The 21455-nt window shown below is 51.3% G+C and overlaps 1 protein-coding gene across 9 annotated transcripts in view; it reads right to left on the bottom strand.

Annotated features, from left to right (window-relative positions):
• The window catches only part of LOC137384812 (kielin/chordin-like protein), a 185948-nt gene that overhangs the window by 13879 nt on the left and 150614 nt on the right, over positions 1 to 21455 (bottom strand). For 7 of the 9 annotated variants that reach the window (XM_068059321.1, XM_068059322.1, XM_068059326.1 and 4 more), the window contains 11 exons: positions 19679 to 19761; positions 15533 to 15706; positions 13488 to 13667; positions 10551 to 10815; positions 10172 to 10254; positions 8961 to 9128; positions 7225 to 7318; positions 6552 to 6725; positions 5152 to 5234; positions 4383 to 4503; positions 3210 to 3292 (listed from right to left, as the gene is read on the bottom strand). In XM_068059321.1, coding sequence (XP_067915422.1) covers positions 3210 to 3292; positions 4383 to 4503; positions 5152 to 5234; positions 6552 to 6725; positions 7225 to 7318; positions 8961 to 9128; positions 10172 to 10254; positions 10551 to 10815; positions 13488 to 13667; positions 15533 to 15706; positions 19679 to 19761 — 1508 coding nt within the window. The remainder of the gene's footprint in view (positions 1 to 3209; positions 3293 to 4382; positions 4504 to 5151; positions 5235 to 6551; positions 6726 to 7224; positions 7319 to 8960; positions 9129 to 10171; positions 10255 to 10550; positions 10816 to 13487; positions 13668 to 15532; positions 15707 to 19678; positions 19762 to 21455) is intronic. The other 2 variants (XR_010977665.1, XM_068059325.1) reach the window with 2 other exon arrangements.

The following is a 21455-nucleotide window of genomic DNA, read 5'->3' on the forward strand; positions in this document are numbered from 1 at the left end:
GCCAATTTAATGTTGAGTTCTGGGGGCAGCCTACCGTGTCTTCTGGACCTCGGACAAGGTACGGTGCCCTGCCTGCAAGTGGGTGGGGCACATTCGTAAGAACTGCCCCAACCTCCCGGCCGCCAACTCCACCTCGGTGGCCCAGGGTGGCGCCACTGCACCTCCTCCCACTCCCCCTACACCTCCAACAGACAGCTCAGGGCGGGGAGGGGGGTGCCCCTCCGAGTGGAAGGAAGATGGGAAGAACTAATAAACACCAAGAGGCATGTTCCCTGGACATTGTGACACAACCCGAGCCTGAGCTCAGCCCAAGGCCCAATCCTGGGGAACCCACCTGCCCCAGGGTTGGGCTCAGGCCCAGGTTATCCAAGCAAAAAGAGGGTGCGGAGGCAGAGGTCTCTGATGACATGGAGGTCTCTGAGCCTCCACGCTCCAGTGGGAAAAAGATAAGAAGCCACCCCTCCACATAGGTAACCCTGAGGTGCAGGGTCCATCTGCTGGAGGGGAGTTGTCTCCTTATTGGGGTCCCCAGGTTCCCCCTGCCACCACCACCACCATCAAGGCTGTAAAGTCTGGGCAGGAGTTCCCTACCCCTCAGAATGGAGGGGAGGGGGAGACCCCTGTATATGATGCCCCTCCTGAAGGAGCAAGTGGAACCCTGCTTGTGGTGGGGGAGGCTAGGAATGCTCCTGGAAAAGCCTTCCCATCTTCCACTGGGTCGGGTGCCTTAAGTGGAGGGGAGGGCGAGGTCCCGCAGGGTCAGCCCTCACAGCCAAAATCCACTCCCAACCAGGATGTACGCGACCCAGTTACGGATGAAAATGCTGCCCCATCTGCTGGGTCTGCGGGCACTGGCAGGGTGTGAGATGGCCTCCTCTCTCCGCCTCCGGTCCTGGCTGGATTTCCGGAGTTGGGAACTACTGTCTCCCCTGGGCCGCTCACTGGCCTGGGGACGGAGGTGGAGGAGGGGCCTTAGCCACTGGTGCTCACAGGCTCCAGCCCAATAGATGAACCCAAAAGGGACTCCTCTGCCATCGATCCTGGGGGTGGGATTGTGACGGTGGTGGGACCAGCTGGCGCGGCCGGGACCTCCGCTCCACAGTGTGTGGTGGGTGTATCGGCCGCTGGCGGTGACGACCCGGAGGAGGATGGGGACTCGGTGTGGGGCACAGAGGGCGACCGTGAATCCATCGCTAGTGAGGTGGTGGACTCCCTCGTACCTCCCACCAAGTCTCCTCTCATCCCCACCGCGGAACTCCGGGACTTCCTCGCAGCATGCAAGGGTTGAATTTGGCGCTGATCATCCAGTCCATCCGTGCCGTCCTCAAGAAGGCGGGGAAGGGCGCGGGTGTGAAACTGGTTGAGAGGTGTCGGTATAAAGTGATCCTCAAAGGGTTGCTGGAGGAGTGGAAGGCCAGGTGACGGGTTTCTAAGTACTTTTGACATGAAGATATCCACAGCCAGCCTCAACATCAATGGCAGCAGGGCGCGTCTCTCCGCAGATTTCACAATCTCTCAGTCCTCAGGGAAGGGAGATATCCGGTGAGCTTTCTGCAGGAAACCCACACTATTCTAGGAGATGAAGTCACCTGGCTCCTGGGGTGGCTGGGTGGGGTCTACATGAATCACCTCACTCCTATTTCTAGTGGGGTGGCTATCTTGTTGGCCCCGACCTTTCAGCCGGAGATCTTGGGGGTCAAGGAGCGTGTGCCGGGCCGCTTGCTCCACCTCGCTTTGGCCTGGGTAGCATGCCGCTCCACTTTGTGAATGTGTATGTGGCCAGGCCCAACGCACTGCAAGCGCACTTCTTTAAAGAAGTGCCCGCTCTCTTGTGCTCTATCAATAGCGGCGAGTACAACATCCTCGGTGGGGGGATTTCAATTGTACCCTCGAGGTGTGGGATCGCTCTGGTCTCCAGCGTGGCCAAGCATTGGTGGAGAAGTTTGGGGAACTGATCAGCTCCCTCAACTTGATGGATGTCTGCTGGAATCGCCATCCCGTATCCAGTGCCTTCACATGGAAGTCTGGAGGAGGAGGGTCTCAAATCGACCACCTCTACATTTCGCAGGTGTATGCCTACCGCATCTCGGCGGCCTCCATGTGGCTGGTGCCGTGCTCGGACCACCACCTGTGTGGGCGGAGTTCACTCCGCTCTGCACGCAGGCGGGGTCCATATACTGGCACTTTAACAACCGGTTGCTGGAGGACAAGTGAATCTGGGACTCGTTCCATCGATTCTGGGCCGACTGGAGAAGGGAACGGGTGGGGGGGGGGGGGAGACACCAGCACCCTCCACCCCAGGTTCCCAATGTAAAGGGGGAGGACTCCTGCGTAGAGAGACCTCCACTGGGGTTTCCCCACGCCGCCAGATGGCAACACGGACTGCCACGGCATGTCCGGGCAGCAGACGAGGGGGAGGAAGTAGAGAGTGTGCAGGAGCAGCCCGTACAGGAAACCCTTCCGTGTGGTGTGGAACGACACGGAGGGCATTTCCAAGAGGTGGCTCAGGTTGTGTGGGACTGGCTGCTGAGGAGGGTTTCGGGGCCTGGGTCCGATGAGCAGTTCTGGCCGAGCTGGAGTCAGCTCGGCCGGGAGCGCTCCGCACACCTGAGCCCCCTGTCACCCGCAGTGAGGAACGTCCTGGGGGCTTTGGCTACTCCTCCGCCTGTCGTTATAAAATGTATATAAGTGGGGCCTGAGGAATAAAGGTCCCCTTGACATAAAAAAAAATTAAAGGGGCCCGGGTATAAAGGCTTCCTTAAAAAGAAAAACATTTTTTAGACACAGAGTAAAGCTCCCTCTACACTGTCCCCATCAAACACTCCAGGCAGGTGAAGTAACAGTGTGTCTCTGATTGAGCACAAATCCCAGTGATGGGGCAGGAACACTGACTGATTTCGTGGTTCCCAAATCCAGATACTCTGGGGAAGATTGTCCTGGCTGGAGAGGGGCTCTGATCAGAGAACAGCAGGGAGTGGGGATGGAGATCTGGCCACGTTTCCCTTTGTACGTATGGACCTGGGAGCTCAGTGTGCCTGTATTGGTATTGTGACTGATGTTGGCTAACTGGGGGACAATGGGCGGTGGGGCACAGTGATGGTGCCAGCTTTTGGGTCTCTTGGCTCCTCACAGACACTGTGGCCAGGTTTCCTGTTCCTCTCTGACCAACGCTACAAGCCATGGCCCTTTCTCTGTGTTCCAGCACTCACCTTGCACTGGCAGGTGTAACAGGGGTCATCGGTGGCAAGAACTTCACTTCCAACCAGGGCAGCAGTGCAGTTACTCAGAGGCTCTGCGATAAAGATAAATGGTCATCAGTCCCAACCTCGAATCAAGTTTAATTGTTTAAAAGTTTAATTAGCCCGTTTTGGTGCTTTTTTTAAGTCCACATATTTTACAAAACAAGGAGCCATCCTAAACACGGGCATGATGTCCCTTTAAATGCAGAGTGTCTTGGGGCAGGCAGTGAGTGGCTTCTGGTCCTGAAGGTGTGTGTGTGCTTGGATAAGTTTCCCTGATACCCAGGTGTGGAGTGACAGTGTCTCAGGAGTTAGTGAGTGAGCGAAGGCAATGAGTGGCAGACAGTGTGTTGACACCTTGGCCACTCATGTGAAGTATCAGCTGTGACTCAAAGGACAGCACTCTTAAATCCGAGTCAGGAGGCCATGGATTCAAACCCCACTCCAAAGACTTGAGAGTATATTCAGGCTAACAGTCCACTGCAGTGCTGAGGGAGTGCTGCACTGTTGGAGGTGCCATCTTTCAGATGAAACATTAAACTGAGGCTTGAATGCCCTCTCAGGTGGACGTAAAAGATCCCACTGCACAATTTCGACAAAGAGCGGGGGAGTTCTCCCTGTCACTATTTATCCCTCAACCAACATTGCTAAAAACAGATGAATTATCACATTTTGGGAGCTTGCTGTGTGTAAATTAGCTGCAGCATTTCTTACATTACAACAGCACTTTGTAAGTACTTCACTTGCTGTAATGCACTGGGATGTTGAGATCATGAAAGGAGCTATATAAATGTAAGTCTTTCACTGAATATTCAAGACCCTTCAAATAATTGGATGAAATAATTAAATGTTAATTCAGCTGAGAGGCAGCTGCAATCTTTGAAGTATCTATCCCAGTGGAAGGAGATAGATAATGAATATTCAAATCGACATGACTGAAAAATCCTAAGATATCCAACATGGGCTCAGAAAAAGGACATCTTGCCAATCTGACTGGTTTTATTTGAGGGGGTGATGAAGGAGCTTGATAGGGGTAAGGGAGTGGGTATGCTGGACTTGAATTTCAGTAAGGTCTTTGATACAGTTCCTCTGGAAAATAAAGTAAGTGGGAATGAGTAACAATATTTTCCAACAGGTACTCACGGGCACAGTCGGGGCAGCAGTGACCTCGGCTCGGGGCCAGTATCAGATTTCTTGGGCAGTCCACCAGGCTGGGACACTGATGGCGGTAACAGCGCAGATGCTGCTCTCCATCCACCATCACCTATGGAGAGAGAGTGTTCATCATTAGTGGGACTCAGTTTGAGAGATAGAATAGCGGGCGGTAACATGGGGACACAAGGCTCAGGGATGAATGGATGTGGGGATACAGGGTGCAGTGGTTATGGGGTTACTGTGAGTGCTGATACTCAGTAAACTCAGTTTTTTTTGCTCGGAGTAAGTTTTGGATAAACTCAATGACCCACAAGAACAATCAAGGAAAATTAATGAGCATTCATTCACATGCTCCTCACTCCAGACACAACAACATTCTCAATATATAGGCCGTACCCTCCCCAGGGTCTCTGTACTCTAAATCAGAGACCATCCACCCCAGGGTCTCTGAATCAGAGAACCTCACAGCACACAGGGACGATGCTCAGCCCATTGAAGCCTGTGCCGGAACATTCCCCCTGTCCAAGATCTCTACACTGTTATGTGCATCAATCTGGCCTGTTATAGTCTTCGGCTCGTTGTCCCATTCTGGACAGTTTTATCCTATTCTTATACATTTCAGTCAGATTTTTATCTAAACCATGACTTTTTGCAGGGGTTAATCTCTGAGATTTCATTGATCTCTGGGGAGGGGGGAGTGGGGCTCCAAGTTCTGACTATGCCCCCAGGTTTGTTTTTGTGATAAAACACCTCTTACCTCACAGGTGCAGATCTCACATGGGTCATCGGTGGGCTGGAAACTCTCGCCTGGGCCGTATACACGGCTGTTATAGATGCAATCTGTGAGGTATGATAACAAGTGAATGTTGGATAGTGTGTAGCTTACCCCATGTGGGACTGGCACTAACAGATAGTGTGCAAAGCACGGCCTGTGTGGGACAGGTACTAACGGATAGTGTGCAAAGCACGGCCTGTGTGGGACAGGTACTAACAGATAGTGTGCAAAGCACGGCCTGTGTGGGACAGGTACTAACGGATAGTGTGCAAAGCACGGCCTGTGTGGGACAGGTACTAACCGATAGTGTGCAAAGCACGGCCCATGTGGGACTGGCACTAACGGATAGTGTGCAAAGCACGGCCCGTGTGGGACTGGCACTAACGGATAGTGTGCAAAGCACGGCCCGTGTGGGACTGGCACTAACGGATAGTGTGCAAAGCACGGCCCGTGTGGGACTGGCACTAACCGATAGTGTGCAAAGCACGGCACGTGTGGGACTGGCACTAAGGGATAGTGTGCAAAGCACGGCTCGTGTGGGACTGGCACTAAGGGATAGTGTGCAAAGCACGGCACGTGTGGGACTGGCACTCACCGATAGTGTGCAAAGCACGGCCCGTGTGGGACTGGCACTAACGGATAGTGTGCAAAGCACGGCCCGTGTGGGACTGGCACTAACGGATAGTGAGCAAAGCACGGCACGTGTGGGACTGGCACTAACGGATAGTGTGCAAAGCACGGCACGTGTGGGACTGGCACTAACGGATAGTGTGCAAAGCACGGCACGTGTGGGACTGGCACTAACGGATAGTGTGCAAAGCACGGCACGTGTGGGACTGGCACTAACGGATAGTGTGCAAAGCACGGCACGTGTGGGACTGGCACTAACGGATAGTGTGCAAAGCACGGCACGTGTGGGACTGGCACTAACGGATAGTGTGCAAAGCACGGCCCGTGTGGGACTGGCACTAACGGATAGTGTGCAAAGCACGGCCCATGTGGGACTGGCACTAATGGATAGTGTGCAAAGCACGGCCCGTGTGGGTCTGGCACTAATGGATAGTGTGCAAAGCACGGCCCGTGTGGGTCTGGCACTAACGGATAGTGTGCAAAGCACGGCCCATGTGGGACTGGCACTAATGGCCATGTTGTAAGGATTTCGGGTGAGGGTAGTATCAGGTTCAGCTGTGGGGTCTCCCGCTCTGAACTGTTAACTCAGTAGAGGCTAGGGACAGAGCCTGGGCCTTTCCTGCTCCTTGTGTGGGGCTCAGTATCAACCCGGATTCAACAGTGTCCCAGGTACAGGGCTCACCTGGAGCCTGCATTGTTCCAGGTACAGGGCCCATTTGGGTAATATGGATACCTCCCTCACAATGACATACCTGCACAGAGTGGGCAGCATTCTCCGGGTACATGGATCTGGTTCCCGCATGGAGTGATGCAACGAATCTCCGAGCACGTTGTGACCCCGTCCACACACATACACGTCATGCAGGGGATTGTGGGAGCGAACCAGGTCCCTCCTTCTGGGTATTCCTTTCCATTGTACATACAGCCTGATGGATGGCAAAGAAGGTTAGTAGCCATTAAGGGGTGGGCCCAGACCGGGCCCTGTACTGTTAGAGCTTGTCCTAGAATGTAACTGTATCCTGCAGCACCACTCCCACAGCCCAGTTTACAAGGGATATCCCTTCTCCCAGATCCCTCCACATCACATGGGGTCATGCAGTCACTCCCAACCCGAGAGAGGGACCATTTCCCCAAACTTTTTTCCCTTCCAAGTGTTTCTCTAATTCCAACAGCCCTTTTGTGGAATGGACCCCATTTTCTAATAACCCTTTGTGTGGATTTTTCCTTCTCTCCCCTTGGTGCTTCCAGTACAAACCCCTCACAGATTTCTGCCCCTCACAGATCCACTGGCCAGTGGAAACAATCATTCACTGTTTACCCCCTCAAACCCTTCCATCATTTTCCACCGTTTTATTAAATTCCCTGAGTTCCTTTGGTGCTGAATTTATCGGAAGTGGGATGGGGGTGGGGAGGAGGAATTCTTACCTCGACACTGTGGACAGCAAGATCCCACATTCGTTATCTGTTTCCCACAGTTAAGCGTTGGGCACTCGACGGGCAAACACAGCACATTGCCACCCTACAACACAGCAATTAAAAATCACAACGTGGCTGAACACTTTTCAATCAAACAAACACCCATCAACCAAACAAAACATAAATGGGGTGGTGGGGGAAGGGGGGTGGGGAGGGTGTGTGTAAAGGAGTGCGGGACCTTAAAGGTACCGTGGTATCAATAAGACTCCCAGTGGCGGTCTGGCCTGAGACTAGGGTCTTCTGCAGGATCAGGGATACAGACCTTGCGTCTGGGCACCATATACAGGCAGCGGGCAGGAAAAAGTGTCCAGCTGCACTTCCAGCGGGTATGGGGAGTGACAATCCTAGTCAGGGTGCTGAGATGGGTGCTAGGCCTTGCACGCACCTCCCAGGTTTACCTTCTTTTTGCCGCTGCAATCCTGCCAATTTTCAGCATGAGGGAGGAGATTCCCAGGGACTTGTCTTCAAGATCCTTTCACAATTCCCTCTGACAATCTGATGATTTGAGGGGTTCCATTACAAGGTTGGGAAGGAGGCATCTGAGTTTCATGGGCTTGTGTATAAGGCTGGCACTCTGGAGAGGGCAAAGCTGATCGACCTTTCAGCTGCTGGTAGACTGGCTCTTCTCTACACACACAGCGAAAAACGCCTGTGCATCAACCTCATCACTAGTCATAGGATAGGATCACAGGAAATAGGAGCAGGATTAGGCCATTTGGCCCATCGAGCCTGCTCCACCATTCAAACACATCATGGCTGATCATCCACCTCTACGCCATTTTTCCCCACTATCTCCATATCCCTTGATGTCATTAATATCCAGAAATCTATCGATTTCTGTCTTGAACATGCTCAATGATTTGAGCTTCCACAGCCCTCTGGGGTAGAGAATTCCATAGATTCACCACCCTCTGAGTGAAGAAATTCCTCCTCATCTCAGTCTTAAATGGCCTGGTCCTTATTCTGAGACTGTGGCCCCTGGTTCTAAACTCACCAGCCAGAGGAAACATCCTATTCACATCTACTCTGTCGCACCTTATAAGAATTTTGCAAGTTTCAATGAGATCACCTCTCATTCTTCAAAACTCTAGAGAATACAGGCCCAGTTTCCCCAATCTCTCCTCTTAAGACAATCCCGCCATCCCAGGGAAAAGTCTGGCGAATCACCGTTGCATTCCCTCTATGGCAAGTATATCCTTCCTTAGAAAAGGAGACCAAAACTGTACACAATACTCTAGGTGCGGTCTCACCAAGGCTCTATACAATTGCAGCAAGACATCTTTACTCCTGCACTCATATCCCCTTGCAATAAAGGCCAACATACCACTTGCCTTCCTAACTGCTTGCTCCACCTGCATACTAGCTTTTAATGACTCATGAACAAAGACACCCAGATCCCTTTGGACGTCAACACTTCCCAACCTCTCATCATTTAAGAAATACTCTGTCTCCCGGTGAGCAACACTTGTAACTGGTTCACATAACGTGGGCAATTCCTTTGTTCCCAGCCCAACATAGGCCCTCATTAGTGAATGGGACAAGCAGGGCAAGAGGACATTGAAGGTCCCTTAGTGACTAGCAAGGGGAGAATGTCTAACTGTGGGGCTAATGTAACAGGTCTGTATCTGTGAAGAGGGTTCCCCGAGGAGAAACTGTCAAGAGCTTTCATTTAAATCAGTCCTTACGTTGCACGAGCAGTCTCTGCAGGGGTCAGGTTTGAAGAATTCCATGTTCCCGTAGGCATTCCCTTCAAAGTAACAATCGTGACACACCGGACAGCACTGGCCAGGAACCTGAGCGGGATGTTGACAGGTGACCTCACACTCTGGCTCCAAACAGGTCACCTCACCTTGCTGCAGGAATGAGAGAGACAGGGAGAGAGAGAGCGAGAATGAGAGACCGAGAGAGGCTGAGAAAGAGAGGCCCTGTACTAGAGATCAACATAGGCACCAGAGGATGGCATTGCTAATAATGGGACACTCCCCAGATATAGCCCTGGTTACAGCCTTGTGATTTCAGGAAAATGTTTGCCTTGTCTCAAAGTTGTAGAAATACATTAACAGTGAACCCAGTCATAGAGGCGCTGACCCACCATCCCAGTACAAGAAAGGATGGGAAACTCTACACACAATGCCAGACTGCACGTAAACAAGCACAGTGCTGGGCTGTACATAAATACAGTCCCAGGCAGCGCTGGACTGCACTGACATGTGGTGCCCAACTGCGCTGACACACGGTGCCCGATTGCACTGCCACGCGGTGACTGACTTTCCCCTCCTATCCTCGCTTTGTCATTTCCTGCTCAAAGACTTTGCCCAGATAATTCACCCATGTGAGTGAGAGGTGGGAGGGAAGTTATCCATGGGGAGCATCAGAATTAAACCCCTGTGTTACTGTCGAGACTCTGCACTACAACAGCGTGGGTTAACAGGAGATCTGATAGATAGCAGAAAAGTCTGAGAAATTTTGATAAGATAATTTACACTGATCAATATGTGAGTAACAGAAAGGAGGTACATTTAAAATTGTCACTAAAGCACCAAATGGTGAGGTTGAGGTTATTTTTGTTGGCTCTCGGACTATCTGATCAGAAACCCTGGAAGGACAGAAGAATCCAGATCAGGGACTGAGAGAGAGCAAAGGGGCGATGGGCTGAATGGCCTCCTCTGTGCTGAAGAAGATTCTCTAATTCTATCAGCCAGATTGGGCCCTCTGATGCAATCTCACTTACTTATTTTCCAACAGGAATGAGGAGCAGGAACTCTGGCTGATCTCTCCCTGGCTCCCTCAGTGTGCAGAGTCCCACTGTACCTCCCCCACTGCTGTTCCTGCCTGATGTTAATAACAGTCAATTCCGAGGACCTGCCTCTCTGATTCACAATAATCAGTTACTTACCGTACACACACACGTGTGACAGGGGTTTACTGGTGAAACCCAGTGTGATCCTCCTACATAGTGCTTGCCGTGATGGATACAGACTGCAGAAAGACAGAGATACAGTCAGACAGGGACCAGCATGTGGCCAACGCATCACCGACAAAAGGGTCCAGCTACAGGTGCTAGGCCCCTACATGTTTACATCACTTAAACAGCCTAATGCCTGCAAAAATAGCCCCATGTATTTAGTAAAGGGACCAACACTTTCACAGAGTGAGGGCAGGGAGCCCACTGCTAAATGAATCTAATTTGCACCTGTTATACATCTGATAAATATGTGCAACACATCTCAATTCCCTTAGAGTTTGTTCCTGTCCTCTTTAAGGGTGGCACATACCTGGGCACTCTGGGCAGCACTGGCTCGGTTTGGTAATTGGCTCCAAACAGGTTACCTGAGGACACACAACCTCCAAACACAACACATTCCCATCGAGGCAGCTGCAGCGTTTACAGGGTTCGGATGGAGGGAAGAAGGTTTCTTGGTTCTTGTATTCCAGGCCCTCAAAGGAGCAGCGATTGCACTCGGGACAACAGGCAGTGCTGGGGACCGGGTGGGTGCACTGCTTGGAGCACGGCCTCTGCCAACAGGTCACTACCTCAGCCTGAGGGCAGAACAGCATAGTGAATAACAGAGCGATGTACTGAACCAGAACAGGTCCATTAACCTGACTCCTCTCACAAACTCTGCACATGGTAACCCTTCAAACACCATCCTCGCACAGTCCCTGTACACTCTACCCGCTCAGTCACCATCCTCGCACAGTCCCTGTACACTCTACCCGCTCAGTCACCATCCTCGCACAGTCCCTGTACACTCTACCCACTCAGTCACCATCCTCTCACAGTCCCTGTACACTCTACCTGCTCAAACACCATCCTTGCACAGTCCCTGTACACTCTACCCCATCAATCAACATCTTCACACAGTCCTGTACACTGTACCCATTTAATCACTATCCCCTCACAGTCCCTGTACACTCCACCCGCTCAGTCACCATCCTCGCACAGTCCCTGCACACTCTGCCCATTTAATCACTATTCTCTCACAGTCCCTGTACACTCTACCCATTTAATCACTATCCTCTCACAGTCCCTGTACACTCTACCCCATCAATCACCATCCTCGCACAGTCCCTGTACACTCTACCCCATCAATCACCATCTTCACACAGTCCCTGTACACTCTACCCCATCAATCACCATCTTCATACAGTCCTGTACACTCTACCCATTTAATCACTATTCTCTCTCAGTCCCTGTACACTCTACCCATTTAATCACTATCCTCTCACAGTCCCTGTACACTCTACCCCATCAATCACCATCTTCACACAGTCCCTGTACACTCTACCCCATCAATCACCATCTTCACACAGTCCCTGTACACTCTACCCCATCAATCACCATCTTCATACAGTCCTGTACACTCTACCCATTTAATCACTATTCTCTCACAGTCCCTGTACACTCTACCCATTTAATCACTATCCTCTCAGTCCCTGTACACTCTACCCCATCAATCACCATCCTCGCACAGTCCCTGTACACTCTACCCCATCAATCACCATCTTCACACAGTCCTGTACACTCTGCCCATTTAATCACTATTCTCTCACAGTCCCTGTACACTCTACCCCATCAATCACCATCCTCGCACAGTGCCTGTACACTCTACCCCATCAATCACCATCCTCGCACAGTCCCTGTACACTCTACCCCATCAATCACCATCTTCACACAGTCCCTGTACACTCTACCCCATCAATCACCATCTTCATACAGTCCTGTACACTCTACCCATTTAATCACTATCCTCTCAGTCCCTGTACACTCTATCCCATCAATCACCATCCTCGCACAGTCCCTGTATACTCTACTCCTTTAATCATCATCCTCTCACAGTCCCCGTACACTCTCCCCTATCAACCTTGCTCCTCGCACAGCCCTTGTATACTTTACCGCAGGAATCAGTGTTTGGGCCTCAGCTACTTACAATCTATATCAATGACTTAGATGAGGGAACCAAGTGTAATATACCCAGGTTTGCTGATGATACAAAGTTAGGTGGGAAAGTAAGCTGTCAGGAGGATGCAAAGAGGCTACAAAGGGATTGGCTGTGAAGGTGGCAGATGGAGTATAATGTGGGGAAATGCGAAATTATCCACTTTGGTAGGAAAAATGTAAAACCAGAACATTTTTAAAAAGGTGAGAGACTGGTAAATGTTGTGAGGGAATTGGATGTCTTATACACGAATCACAAGAAGTTAACAGGCTGGTAAGAGCATGCAGTTAGGAAGGCAAATGGTATACAAGCCTTTATAGCAAAGGCGTTGCAGAAAATAAAAAGGAGGTCTTGCTGCAATTACCTAGGGCTTAGGTGAGACCACAACCTGGAGTATTGTGTACAGTTTTGGTCTCCTTCCCTAAGGAAGGATATATTTGCCTTAGAGGGGGTGCAACAAAGGTTCACTAGATTGATTCCTGGGATGAGAGAGCTGTCCTGTGAACAGGGATTTAGAATGGGCCTATATTCTATCCCGTTAAAAGAACGAGAGGCGATCTATTGAAACATATAAAAATTCTTAAAGGGTTTGACAGGGTAGATGCAGAGAGGCTGATTCCCCTTGCTGGAGGGTTGAGAACTTGGGGCCATAATATCAGGATAAGGGATCAGCCAGTTAGGATTGAGATGAGGAGACATTTCTTCACTCGGAGGGTTGTGAATCTTTGGAATTCTTTACCCCAGAGGGTAGTGGATACTCAGTTGATGAGTATATTCATGACTGGGATCAAAACATTTTTGGGCACTAAGGGAATCAAGGGATGTGTGGATAGGGTGTGAAAGTAGAGTTGATGTAGAATTTCAGCCATGATTTTATTGAACAGAGGAGCAGGCTCGAGGGGCCGAATGGCCAATTCCTGCTCATGCTCTTAGCTCATTAATTATCATTCTCCCTCAACCCCTGTATACTCTATCCCATCATGGATTCTACCCACCTATTTCATCTCCTCCCACAGCTTCTGTACACTCAACCCCATCAATCACCATCCTTCCACAGCCCATGTGCATTCTGGGTATGTGGAGTTGAGGGATATGGTGAGAAGGGGGGTAGGATGGGGTTGGGGATTGGAAGGTGGGGATTTGGGATTGAGGTGGGGATTTGTTGGGCTGGTGGGGTTCATTACCTGGTTTGGGGTTGCTGGAGTGGTGGGTCTGGGTTTGTTACGCTGATGGTCTTCTCCTGTTCCTGACCAGCCTCATATAGTTACTTACCAGGCAAGTGCACTTTGAGCACTTCTCCAAGGGGGAATTGAAAGTGGCTCCGCTCTCATACACTCGACCCAGGTATTTACAGATCCCAGTACACTGCGGACAGCATTCACCACGAGGGGTCACTGGATTCTGACATGTGACAGGCGGGCAGAACACAGACTCGCAAGTAACTCTACCATTCTGGAATAAAGAACCAGCACTGCTGTTAAAATCCTGAGTTCAGTTATCTGAGAAGCTCACAACACACAGTCAGAAGCTGGCGATAGGTGTTTGCTACAGAAGTATCATCAAAAACAGCAGTGCCAAGGGGCAGCCCTTCTGACGCACCACACTGTGAAATCAGGAGACGCCCACTGACAATCCTGATTCATCCATTGGAAACTGACCCAGGATAGGGAAGGTGAAGGGCAGAGGCTTCTGAGAAACTCACCCACAGGCAAGTTCCAAGAACATCATTTGTCAACTGGCTAAATCAATCAAGTTTGTGTGAGGAATCCCAGGGCACCGAATTACCCCTTCGAGCAGCAGCACACTGGATGGGCTTCTACAGGGCACTAGTGAAGGAGGGGTATAACAGCTACATGAACACCATTGGCACAAAGGCTATTTCCAGAGGAACAGAATATAAAAATAGAGTAGTTCTGTCAAACTGGTATCAAAGCTTGGTTAGAACACACTTGGAGTACTGTGAACAATTCTGGTCTCCACATTGCAAGAAGTAGATAGAAACACTGCAGAACGTATAAACAAGATTTACAATGATGATACCACAATTTAACAGATGGTTATAACCATCAGTTAAGACTAAACAGGCTGGGGCTCTTTTCTCTAGAAAAGACTGAGAATTGACTTGATAGGGATCTTTAAAAGTATGAAGGGGTTTGACAGGGTAAATGTAGAGAATATGTTTCCACTTGTGGGGAGTCTAAAACTTAGGGCCATAAATATGAGACAGTTACTAATAATCTAATAGGGAACTCAGAAGAAACTTCTTTACCCAGAGAGTGGTTCGAATGTGGAACTCACCACCACAGGGAGTAGCTGAGGCAATTAACAAAATGCATTTAAGGGGGAGCTAGATAAGTGCGTGTGGGAGTAAACCGAGTGGGCGGAGGCTCATGTGGCACAATTAATACTGAGTAAAGGGCTGTTTCTGTGTTGTAAATCAATGTAATGGTGCAGTGTGTCTGGGATTCTCAGTATGATCACTCGAGGGTGCTCTGCCTCTCTCCTGAATTGCTGTGTGATTCCGATCTTCAGTTCAAAGCTCAGGGCATCAACTGTTTCTCTCTGGACATTCCTCTGTTAAGTTTTAGATTAGAGTTTGTACTTAACCTCAGGAATGTTCAAAGTTATTCATTCCCAAATAGAGTGAACAGTTGAAGTGTGGGAACCAGTCATGTGCAGAGGGTGAAGGGACTGGCCAGACAGCCATGAATGTAAAGACAAGCCTGAATTTCAGGAGGCAGTCCTGTCCCATGCTGCTTGTTCTGGCATCTGATTCCATTACTTCAATCTACACACAGCCAATGCATTAGGAGCCCAGAGATCATGAGTTCAAATCTTACGGGCAAGTTGTGAAAGTGAATTCAATTAATCAGGTAATTTGTGGACTTGGGCCAGGAATAATCACCAATGTCCTTCAGGGAAGGAATGCTGTCACCTTTACATTGGATTGGAGTCACGCCTAGGGCAGGCAAGATTCCCTCTAAGCCGCGCAGGTGCGCAGCCGCACAGCAATTGGGAATGTGCTGTGAAGCGGACAAACAGCCGTGCACAAGCAACATTCCTTTTAGGATGCATGGCCACATGTTACTCTTAAAGGGGCTGCACAGTACAACAAGCCAGTCACGCATAACAAACAGAGGTTAGAGGGAACATTGCTTCAGTCCCAAGAATTGTTGCTAGATTCCTCATGTACTCGGTGTTTTATTGTAGTCTGACATGCCTGATATACATGTGAAGCAGGTCAGTGTTATTCCACTTGTCTCAGAGCTCAACAAACACTGGGGGTAGACGAGCCCCACGGTTCTAACGTCCCTTACCAGGCAGGTGCAGCGGTTACATTTGTCACTCGGGTCCGGGAACCTTTCACCATTTTTATAATGCCTCTCATTGTACCGACAGCCATCACACACCGGGCAGCCGCAGAGATTGATCACCGGGAAGGGACACAACACTTTCCTGCACTGTCCGATGTCACAGATCACATGCCCCTTCTAAAGTAGAAGAAATGAAATATTATTGTACCCTGGTCCTGTTTATCATAATTCCACGTGCCCGCTCATCCACCCATCTCTGCACCCAGTGCCCACCCACCTATCCCTGCATCCAGGACCCACCTATCAATTCTGCACCCAGTGCCCACTCACTCACCCATCACTGTACCCAGTGCCCCCATCCATCCCTGCACCCAGTGCCCACCCACTCACCCATCTCTGCACCCAGTGCTCACCCATCCATCCCTGCACCCAGTGCCCACCCATCCATCCCTGCACCCAGTGCCCCCCACCTACCCATCCCTGCACCCAGGTGTCCACCCACCCATCCCTGCACCCAGGTGTCCACCCACCCATCCCTGCACCCAGTGCTTCACCCACCCATTCCTGCACCCAGTGCTTCACCCACCCATCTCTGCACCCAGTGCTTCACCCACCCATCTCTGCACCCAGTGCTCACCCATCCATCCCTGCACCCAGTGCCCACCCACACATTCCTGCACCCAGTGCTTCACCCATCCATCCCTGCATCCAGTGCGATAATGATAGGAACAAACAGAAAAACAATGGCTGTGAAGAAGGGGAACAGCTCATCAAAGTTCATCCCACATCGAGTCTCATCCACTTGCTGCCAATTGTTAAGATGCAGGAGACTAGAACACTCACTTACATGCCAGCTTATCTCCAGAGGTTTCACAGAGTGATTATGTTTAGAAGTGCAGTCACTAATATTATGTTGGCAATCCAGTCAATCAGTTAGTACACAGTAAGATCCCACCAGAACCAGAGGGAAAAAATGACCAGCTTTGGATGCTATGTTTTAAGGGCTGGGCCACCAGGAGAGCTCACCTGATTGTCTTTAAATAGTGAAATGGGATCTTTTACGACCACTTGAGAGGGCAGACGGGGATCTGATTTAATGTCTCATCCAAAAGACAGCACAACTCTGATAGTGTAACACTCCCTTGGTACTGCCCCTCTGACAAGACAGCGCTCACTCAATACTGCCCCTCTGACAGTGCAGCATTCCCTCATTGCTGCTCTCTGGACAGTGCAGCACCCCTTCAGTACTGCCCCTCCAGCAGTGCAGCATTCATGCATTGCTGCTCCCCGGACAGTGCAGCACCCCCTCAGTACTGCCCCTCCAGCAGTGCAACATTCATTCATTGCTGCTCCCCGGACAGTGCAGCACTCCCTCAGTACTGCCCCTCCGACAGTGCAGCATTCCCTCAGTACTGCCCCTCCAACAGTGCAGCATTCGTTCATTGCTGCGCCGCGGACAGTGCAGCACTCCCTCAGTACTGCCCCTCCGACAGTGCAGCACTCCCTCAGTACTGCCCCTCCGACAGTGCAGCACTCCCTCAGTACTGCCCCTCCGACAGTGCAGCACTCCCTCAGTACTGCCCCTCCGACAGTGCAGCACTCCCTCAGTACTGCCCCTCCGACAGTGCAGCACTCCCTCAGTACTGCCCCTCCGACAGTGCAGCACTCCCTCAGTACTGCCCCTCCGACAGTGCAGCACTCCCTCAGTACTGCCCCTCCGACAGTGCAGCACTCCCTCAGTACTGCCCCTCCGACAGTGCAGCACTCCCTCAGTACTGCCCCTCCGACAGTGCAGCACTCCCTCAGTACTGCCCCTCCGACAGTGCAGCACTCCCTCAGTACTGCCCCTCCGACAGTGCAGCACTCCCTCAGTACTGCCCCTCCGACAGTGCAGCACTCCCTCATTATTGCCCCTCCGACAGTGCAGCACTCCCTCAGTACTGCCCCCCCGACAGTGCAGCACTCCCTCAGTACTGCCCCCCCGACAGTGCAGCACTCCCTCAGTACTGCCCCTCCAACAGCGCAGCACTCCCTCAGGGCTGCTCCCCTGACAGTGCAGCATTCCCTCAGTACCGCCCCCTAACAGTGCAGCACTCCCTCAGTACTACCCCTTTGACAGTGCAGCGCTACCTCAGTACTGCTCCATTGACAGTACAGCACTCCCTCAGTACTACCCCTTTGACAGTGCAGTGCTACCTCAGTACTGCTCCCCTGACAGTGCAGCACTCCCTCAGTACTGCCCCCCCGACAGTGCAGCACTCCCTCAGTACTGCCCCTCCCTCAGTACTGCCCCTTTGACAGTGCAGCATTCCCTCAGTACCGCCCCCTAACAGTGCAGCACTCCCTCATTACTGCCCCTCCAACAGTGCAGCACTCCCTCAGTACTGCCCCCCCGACAGTGCAGCACTCCCTCAGTACTGCCCCACCCTCAGTACTGCCCCTCCCTCAGTACTGCCCCTCCCTCAGTACTGCCCCTCCGACAGTGCAGCATTCCCTCAGTACTGCCCCTCCGACAGTGCAGCACTCCCTCAGTACTGCCCCTCCGACAGTGCAGCACTCCCTCAGTACTGCCCCTCCGACAGTGCAGCACTCCCTCAGTACTGCCCCTCCGACAGTGCAGCACTCCCTCAGTACTGCCCCTCCGACAGTGCAGCACTCCCTCAGTACTGCCCCTCCGACAGTGCAGCACTCCCTCAGTACTGCCCCTCCGACAGTGCAGCACTCCCTCAGTACTGCCCCTCCGACAGTGCAGCACTCCCTCAGTACTGCCCCTCCGACAGTGCAGCACTCCCTCAGTACTGCCCCTCCGACAGTGCAGCACTCCCTCAGTACTGCCCCTCCGACAGTGCAGCACTCCCTCAGTACTGCCCCTCCGACAGTGCAGCACTCCCTCAGTACTGCCCCTCCGACAGTGCAGCACTCCCTCAGTACTGCCCCTCCGACAGTGCAGCACTCCCTCATTATTGCCCCTCCGACAGTGCAGCACTCCCTCATTATTGCCCCTCCGACAGTGCAGCACTCCCTCATTATTGCCCCACCGACAGTGCAGCACTCCCTCAGTACTGCCCCCCCGACAGTGCAGCACTCCCTCAGTACTGCCCCTCCAACAGCGCAGCACTCCCTCAGGGCTGCTCCCCTGACAGTGCAGCATTCCCTCAGTACCGCCCCCTAACAGTGCAGCACTCCCTCAGTACTACCCCTTTGACAGTGCAGCGCTACCTCAGTACTGCTCCACTGACAGTACAGCACTCCCTCAGTACTACCCCTTTGACAGTGCAGTGCTACCTCAGTACTGCTCCCCTGACAGTGCAGCACTCCCTCAGTACTGCCCCCCGACAGTGCAGCACTCCCTCATTACTGCCCCTCCAACAGTGCAGCACTCCCTCAGTACTGCCCCCCCGACAGTGCAGCACTCCCTCAGTACTGCCCCTCCCTCAGTACTGCCCCTTTGACAGTGCAGCATTCCCTCAGTACCGCCCCCTAACAGTGCAGCACTCCCTCAGTACTACCCCTTTGACAGTGTAGCGCTACCTCAGTACTGCTCCCCTGACAGTACAGCACTCCCTCAGTACTACCCCTTTGACAGTGCAGTGCTACCTCAGTACTGCTCCCCTGACAGTGCAGCACTCCCTCAGTACTGCCCCCCTGACAGTGCAGCACTCCCTCAGTACTGCCCCTCCAACAGTGCAGCACTCCCTCAGTACTGCCCCTCCAACAGTGCAGCACTCCCTCAGTACTGCCCCACCGACAGTGCAGCATTCCCTCAGTGCTGCCCCTTTGACAGTGCAGCGCTACGTCAGTACTGCTCCCTTTGACAGTACAGCACTCCCTCAGTACTACCCCTTTGACAGTGCAGTGCTACCTCAGTACTGCTCCCCTGACAGTACAGCACTCCCTCAGTACTGCCCTGTGTGTGTCAGCCCAGATTGTGCTCAAGTATCTGGAGTGGTGATTGAACCCACAGCCTTGTAACTCAGAGGCTCCCAATGAGTCATGGCTGACACTAAGCAGCTAATGCTCAATATTCATTTCCAGGTATTCAGTTACTGGTATCTACAGCCCCAAATATCATTCCAGCAACATTGAATTTTGCTACTGAAGAATGACTCTGCAGTTTTCTCTTTTGCACCAGACCAGGAGGACTTTTACCTGGCACCGACATTCCTCACATTTCCCTTGCGGAGCAGGGAATGTTGCCCCTTCTGCATAATCTTCACCCTTGAAATGACAACCTGTGGAAAGACAGGGAAAGATGTAATTAATCAAAGGACATCCGCCAATTAGGTGAATCATAGAGCACTCTGTAGCTGAAGAACTGCCCCTCCAGTATGGTATCTGAGAGTGACCTATGACCCTGGAACTGCACTGTAGTAACAGCCAGGACCCCCAGGAGGTAGCAGGGTAAGTAGGGTAACCGGGAAAAAGAGAACATCAGTGACCGGGGGTTGTGGATCATTAACTGCATGTGCTGGGGCGATTATACAATACCTAACCCTCTCTTCAGCACTGCAGCATGGTTGAGGACCCTCGACCAGATGAACACAGGAGTTTAGAGGGCTGGATATAATCCCTTTGATCTCTCTGGTCCGGACAGTGTTTTGGATGTCACACATCCTACGCCATCTCTTTTATCCTCAACCAAACATTTCACAGGAATTTACCTAACTCGATTGTGAATTTGCTGATCGAGTCACGTCCCAGTGCTCACTGCACAACACTCTCCACATGTTCACCACTCCTTGTATGAAGTACTTCAATCTGCCTGTTGCTTCACCCTCCCTCTTTAAAATTTGCAGATAGGAAAGACACACAAACTTAGGAACAGGAGTAGGCCATTCAGCCCCTCAAGCCGGTTCCACCATTCAGAGATCATGGCTGATCTGTATCCTAACTCCATCTAGTCGCTTTGGCTCCATATCCCATAATACCCAGGTCTAGCAACAATCTATCGATCTCAGATTTAAAATTTATTAATTGAGATGGCATCTGCTGCATTTTATTTGCATGAATAAGTGTTTCATAACTGCTCTCTTGAATGGCTTGGCTCTGATTGTAAGGTTATGTACTTTGTACTAGATTCCAACCTGGAGAAAACGTTTCTCTCTAACTACCCTATCAATTCTTTTCAGATCACCCCTTGAAGTTCTATAATTTAAAGTATAGAAGCCTGGTTTATGTGATCTGTCCTCAATCTAAACCTTGGAGCTCTGGTAACATTCTGGTGAATTTGTGTTGCACTCCTTCCGAGGTCAATATATCCTATCTAAAGAATAGAAATACAGAATTTTTTTTAAAGATGTGAAACTCATAAATGTTGATGTTCAGAGACTTGGCTGCACTCGTACAAGGAACACAAAAGGTTAACATGCAGGTATGGAAGTACGGAAAGTCCTCATCAGGGAACTCCTCTTTGCTGACGATGCTGCTTTAACATCTCACACTGAAGAGTGCCTGCAGAGTCTCATCGACAGGTTTGCGGCTGCCTGCAATGAATTTGGCCTAACCATCAGCCTCAAGAAAACGAACATCATGGGGCAGGACGTCAGAAATGCTCCATCCATCAATATTGGCGACCACGCTCTGGAAGTGGTTCAAGAGTTCACCTACCTAGGCTCAACTATCACCAGTAACCTGTCTCTAGATACAGAAATCAACAAGCGCATGGGAAAGGCTTCCACTGCTATGTCCAGACTGGCCAAGAAAGTGTGGGAAAATGGCGCACTGACACGGAACACAAAGGTCCGAGTGTATCAAGCCTGTGTTCTCAGTACCTTGCTCTACGGCAGCGAGGCCTGGACAACGTATGTCAGCCAAGATCGATGTCTCAATTCATTCCATCTTCGCTGCCTCCGGAGAATACTTGGCATCAGGTGGCAGGACCATATCTCCAACACAGAAGTCCTCGAGGCGGCTAACATCCCCAACT

This window comes from Heterodontus francisci, chromosome 27 (assembly GCF_036365525.1).
Source record: "Heterodontus francisci isolate sHetFra1 chromosome 27, sHetFra1.hap1, whole genome shotgun sequence".
Classification (NCBI taxonomy): domain Eukaryota; kingdom Metazoa; phylum Chordata; class Chondrichthyes; order Heterodontiformes; family Heterodontidae; genus Heterodontus; species Heterodontus francisci.